The sequence below is a fragment of the Haliotis asinina genome, chromosome 2 (assembly GCF_037392515.1).
Source record: "Haliotis asinina isolate JCU_RB_2024 chromosome 2, JCU_Hal_asi_v2, whole genome shotgun sequence".
In the NCBI taxonomy this organism is placed as follows: Eukaryota; Metazoa; Mollusca; class Gastropoda; order Lepetellida; family Haliotidae; genus Haliotis; species Haliotis asinina.
The window spans coordinates 14322467-14328671 of record NC_090281.1 but is presented as its reverse complement, the minus strand read 5'-3'; the positions used below and the strand labels follow the sequence as shown (position 1 = coordinate 14328671).

The following is a 6205-nucleotide window of genomic DNA, read 5'->3' as shown; positions in this document are numbered from 1 at the left end:
AAACGGGGCACAGGGCCCACTTAGCGCTAAGACTGTCTTATGCCTATGTTAGATTATGGGAGTTACGATAAGCGTGGTGCTACAACACCTTCATGCAAGTGGACCTAGATTTTGAAGATGTAACTGTGTGCAGAACACGACCAAAGTCATCATGTGTCGAAAAGACATAACAGACAAATACGTACACAACTACGCTAGTATCATGGACTGTTGGTGACAATGGAGAGCTAACAGACCTGACTTTTCAATGTTGGGAAAGCATTGACAAATTCATTATTCACTATGAAACTAACATGATGCCAACGTCGAGATTCACTGTCATGTCTAATCAAAGATGGAAAACGTCCATGAACTCATAGTTTAATGGGGACTGATGCTGATAACGAAGAGATCTCAATCACATCTTTTTAAAACCTCAACAAACTTGCTGTATAACTGCACTCTCATGATGACGACAGCTGACATATCTAATCAGAGACTGAAAACATGCATGAACTCAGTGTTTAATGTGGAGCTGCGCATGACGACGGAGGGTTCTCTCAGAGTGTAGTCACAATCAGTGTCCACTGTTAAACAAGGGCTGCAAGCTATTTGGCCATAGGGAGAGAACAGGGTATGCAGGGGCCAAGGCGTGTGTCTGCATGTGTGCCTGCATGTGTATGAGTGCATGAATGTGTGCATGCATATATAGGTGTGTAAATGCCTGTATGCGTGTATGTGTGTTCGAGTGGATGTAAGTGACCATGTGTGATTTCATGGGTGTCATGAGTGTATGTGTGTGTGCACACATGCAAACCTGTGAGTGTGTGTCTATATGCATGCATGTCAAGCACATTACCAAGTAATGGTGTTCCAAACTACCCAACCGAACAGGCTCAGTTCATGCATACAGTGACAAGAGGAGTGACTCCCCTGTCCATGTTCCCCAACCCTCCTCTACCCCCCAGGAACCGCCAATCGCACATGTTGATGACAACAAACAGTGATGAGTTTCCCTCATGTGTGTGCAGAACTTAGGTAGTCAGGGTTGCATCAGTTATTGCACTGCGCTGTCGCAGACGCTGTTTTCAAGGTCAGCCGTGCAATGAGATCATCCAGCTCTGTCTCCAGTGTCTGCATCTCCGTCTTGATTGCCTCAATCTCCCTCAGCTGTTCCAGATATTTCTGCAGCATTGCTGATGGACAGAAGCATTCACATTTTCATTTCACTTAAATTTTATGTAAGTTTTACACTCTGATATCAGATATGAACTTCTGGGAAAAATAAAATGTAAGCTAAGAAACTGGATTTCATCCAAACATTACAGCATACTAGAAATGTTAATATACTTGAACTCGTGAAGATCTGGCTTAGAACTGATCTTCAGCAAACCATGCTTGTGACAAGAGATGACTAAGGGATCAGGTGAGTGAGTGGGTGAGTGAGTGGGTGAATGAGACTGTGAATGAGAGGGTGAGTGAGAGGGTGAGTGAGTGGGTGAGTGAGAGGGTGAGTGGGTGGGTGAGGTTTTAAGTGAATGAGAGGGTGGGTGGTTGAGTGAGGGAGTGAAAGGGGTAGGAGATGCAGGTATTGGGTGTGTCCATCAGGCTGTATACACTACACATCAACAGTGTATAATTCAACTGATTGATGCCATGCAGCCTCACATTTACTCACCGTTCAAGTCTGTGATAGATTCCACACTGTTAAAGTTTGTCTCCAGAGTAGTCAAGTCGTTGTTGATGTTGTTGAGGGTGTTGGAGGGTTCTGACACATTGTTCTGGCCAACCCGTGTGTTGATCACACCAGTCAGAGTGATGATAGTGCCTAGGCCCTACAGAAATACAACAGAGTTTTTTGCAAACATACACTTAACGCGACTGAATGTCAGTCGGTGCTGGTGCTATAAACATTCCAGCTAATGAAACCAAGTAAAAAATCAAACCCAGACCAAACAAACCAGTGCCAGGCAGCATGATTAAGACCACTGGGTTTCATGACATGCTGTCAGGGATTCTAACATCAGCTTGCTTGTGTTATACACACGACACTAATTTGACCTGAGTGTGTAAGTATGGTTTTACGGTTTTACACTGCTTTTAGCCACAATATCATGGCGGGGCAGACCAAGAATGGGCTTCACACATTGTACCCATGTGGGGAATCAAACCCGGGTCTTCAGTGAGATGAACAGATGCTTAACCACTTACCTCACATCCCTCATTTGAGTTGAATGCTTAGGCTGCTCAATATAATATACAACATGATCTATATCTCAACAATTATAGTCAAATTTTGAAGATAGACACAGAACCTGAGCAGTCTCCTCTGTATTATTCCAGGGCACCCAGTAAAGTGAGAAACGAAAGGAGGAAGGGGTGAATTTGTGCTAAAAATTCATTAAATTTAGGCTCATTGTTATAAATTCTTCTGTTTGAAAAGAATATAAGGCTATGGTTTGTAGTTGAAAAATTCTCTTTATAAAATCCGCATAGATAACATTTGATTTTAAAAGAGTTTTTAAGCTATATTTAAATTTCAAATGAGCTATATAATGAGTGTTTCCCTGAAAAGTCTTCTCTTGAACAACTCTGATGAGTTATTCCCCCTTGATATGATTCAGCCATCCTGAATTGAGCATAATCCTTACACATACCTGTTCTACCTGTGAAGATCCGAGTCAGTAATCCATTCAGTAATGGGATTGGGTAGTCTGACTCACTAACTTGGTTGACACATGTCATCGTAACCTAGTTGCATAGATAGCTCCTGCTGTTGATCACTGGATTGTCTGGCCCAGACTCGATTATTTACAGATTCCTGCCATGTCGCTGGAATATTGATGAGTGTAGTGTAAAACTCACTCACTCACATACCTGTTCTGCCTTTGTAGCCTTGTCAAGAGCGGCCTGAGCTGCTGTGCGGAGTCCTGCTGCTTGGACTGTGCTGTCAGTGATGCACTGGTTGATGGAGCTGATAAAGGTTTCGACGTTGTTGATGCTGGAACTGGTGAGTGCCCCCAGTGCTGTCACCTGGCTACTGTAACTCTGGGCCTGTCAGATAGATGTAAGTATCAGTCTCATATCGGAGTTTTGCTTCATAGACGTATGCACTGTCATATCACGAATATGTACAAGTGTGAAATGGATAAAATGTAACTAATCTAAGTCTCAATTTGATATAGCAGAATAACCAGTGAGAAAAGAGGTAGAATGGCCATGTAATGACAATCAATGATTTTCCTATTGTGTCTTTTCACAAATCTTAATTCAACTAATCATATGTGCAGCATGCACATGTGGGACACATTGAACCCTCAAAAAGGAGGTGTCAATTGGGAAGGGAAGCCCTTCAAGACAAGCTCAAAATCCATGAGACTCACCATTCTTTTGGGAGTTTATTTAGTTCCTAGACTGTAAAGACACATAAGATAATTCATAACGTAAGGAAGTGAACACTATTGAACAGACTATCGATTCTGAATAACACTTTACAGATATTTCAGGTCAAACATGGCTGATCAGGCAGTAATAATGAACACTCCTTGGTCAGATGTGAACAGCTGATTTATGTTATATAGTCACCTTGTTATGTTCTGTCTGAAGCAGAAGCCTGGATTATCTCTGTACGTATCTTACCTTTGCAGTCACATCAACGATCTGCTGCTGATGGGTTCGACCCAATTTACTACCCAATTCTGACATCAGTCAAAATTTCCACCTTGATACAGCGGTAACCCTGCTGACTGTAGAGAGGAACAACATACAGACCCACCCTCACCCACCGTACACTTCCACCAAAGTTGCCATGGTAACTCACCGCCCCAAGTACATTGAAGATGGTTTGGTTCTGGGCATCACTCTGCGCCTTCAGGCTGATTACTTCAGTTTTAAGGGCAGCGGCCTGGTTCAGCGCTGTCTGTATGCCCTCAACTTCCTCCTTAGCCTGTTGTGAGTCATCCCTGGAAATAGTTATATGAAACCGTATATCAGAAATCTGAGTCACATCTACACCAGTCTAAGTAAACCTAGTCTCAGAATTATTCGTTACACTCCTACACTGAGTCTAAGAAATCCTAGTAGAAGGTCGCCTCGGGACTTTTGAGTGACCCAAAGACGTATATTCAAAGGTCACTTCATGCGACCTCCTACTAGGGTTTGTTAACTTTACTTAGACTGACATCTACTCACTGTATGAACCATTATCGTCCCTTACGCAGTGGTAGAGCCCTAAACGAAGGTCTAGCTTTTCTAATGTTCCTTAACAACTATTTATAACATCCAGCGGTTTCTAAAATACAAGAGCCTAAGTGATTGCTAGTCTGTTTTATCATGGTAAGTATGTAATGTGGGCGATAGCCCAGTAGCCCAAAGTGCTGCTGGTGTTAAACGAGTTTCCAGAGATGTTCAGAGACTGACCAAAAGTGAACTCGGATGATGTAGATGACCAGGGTACCTGGGAGGCAATTCAGTTATTCTACTATCGACAAAACATAAAGGAATTGATAAATTTAACATCTGCATCTGAGTGAACCCTCAAACGGCATTTGATGTGTTCCACTCAAAAGAAGTTAAGGAGCTCTCGTTTTGTTCATGTTAATCTGTCACGCCATTTCTTCTAAGACGAAATATTATAATGCAGTCCCTTGACCAACCTGTTGGTGGTGCATTAAACTGAATGATGATGATGATGATGATGATGATGAAGATAACATGACTGTTCATCATCAGAATTGATGTGATGCAGCAATAATCATATCAGAATTGTATGCCCTACACCTACACGAACCCATAAACACTTAACCCTGTAGTTATTACTGGTACAAAGTAATGTCTCTATGACTTAAAGCAACAATTTATAAAAGTACTTTGTTGTTTAAATATTGTATTTAATATATTTGATTTACAATTCTTCATATCTGTGCCGTCTCAGCTACTACATTTCCACTTGGGTATTATTTGTTGTCACAAGGAAAGCATGTATCATGGGCCTAAGGTGCGCATTTGACCGTCGTAACGTATGTCTGTCTGTCAGTTCAACTAACACACATACCTGGCCTTCTGTGTTTTGACCATAGCCTGCTGAGCTGTCTGCAGTGCTGCATCTGCCTTCTGATTGGTTTGATCAACCGTCGCCGTATTGATGATGATGTTGGAGATGTTGGTTGTTATGGCTGCCATGTCTGAATGGGGCCGCAGAGTTATTGAATTTATGTTCTGGTAGACCCCTTCAGCCTGACCCAGCTTGGTCAAGAGGGCGTTGAGGGACTCGATACCCAGAATAACGTCCAGGAAAGCAGTGGTCAAGTTGGCCTTGCTGATTTGGGCTGCAGACTGTCAAGGACAAGGAAATATTCACCAACAGCAGGACACAGGTGGCATAGTTGCATCTAGCATAGCATTTTAAACTATTGCTTTGGTGTGTATGAACCCAAAGATAATGGTTTGAACAGGCAAACCCATGGTTAGAAGCATGAACATGTATGGTGAAACTGGATTTAACGTTGTACTTAAGACTATTTCACTCATGTGACGACTTGCATGCATGTGTGACTGCTTGCACTGCTCCACACTTAAGCTGGTTTTATACTGTTATCTCACTGAGATACCAGGCTGCAGTTAGCATGACTACCTCACTCAGACTCATTATACTGACTCTGAGCCAACCAGTTTTTGTTGTACCCATTAATGCCGAGCTCCAACAAGTAACGTATTTTAAAGACGAAGCCGGGACTGAACCTCACTCCAGACAGACACTCTACCCACTACACCATAGAGGTGGTCAGAAATACACTGAGAGCCAGGCCATACATTGTGACCATTCAGTCCACATGTTATCAGCATTTGGAAGAACTAGGTATCTGTTCTAATCCGAAACCCAAAGTAATCCTATATATACCAGAAATAATCTCCAGCCAGCTAAGTACAAGAAAGGAGATAGTTCTATCAGAGGTGCAGCAACATGTGCAGTGGCTGAGAGGGTTAGATGGCTGACTTTCTCTAATGCCAACCAAGTGCCTGATACTGAAGGCGTTGATTCAGATCTCGAAAGTACTAGAATTTGTACTGAGGAAGTGTAATCCTAAATATAACATCTTACATTTGGCGTTTCCCAAATGGCAGGGTGAATTTACAGCAACATATATTTATTTATTTATCTTGTTGGACAGCCCGGAGTCTCCAGACTTGAAAGTATCAAGAAACATGTTTCCATGATAACCATGCA

At 42.3% G+C, this 6205-nt stretch overlaps 1 protein-coding gene across 1 annotated transcript in view; it reads right to left on the bottom strand.

Moving 5' to 3' along the window:
- Positions 1–1001: 1001 nt before the first annotated feature.
- Positions 1002–6205, bottom strand: part of LOC137272287 (laminin subunit gamma-1-like) — a 53898-nt gene continuing 48694 nt past the window's right edge. The window contains exons 32-36 of the mRNA XM_067804649.1: positions 5033–5313; positions 3800–3941; positions 2857–3033; positions 1658–1814; positions 1002–1175 (exon numbers count right to left, since the gene is read on the bottom strand). Of these exons, the coding sequence (XP_067660750.1) occupies positions 1033–1175; positions 1658–1814; positions 2857–3033; positions 3800–3941; positions 5033–5313 (900 nt within the window). The 3' untranslated portion in view covers positions 1002–1032. The remainder of the gene's footprint in view (positions 1176–1657; positions 1815–2856; positions 3034–3799; positions 3942–5032; positions 5314–6205) is intronic.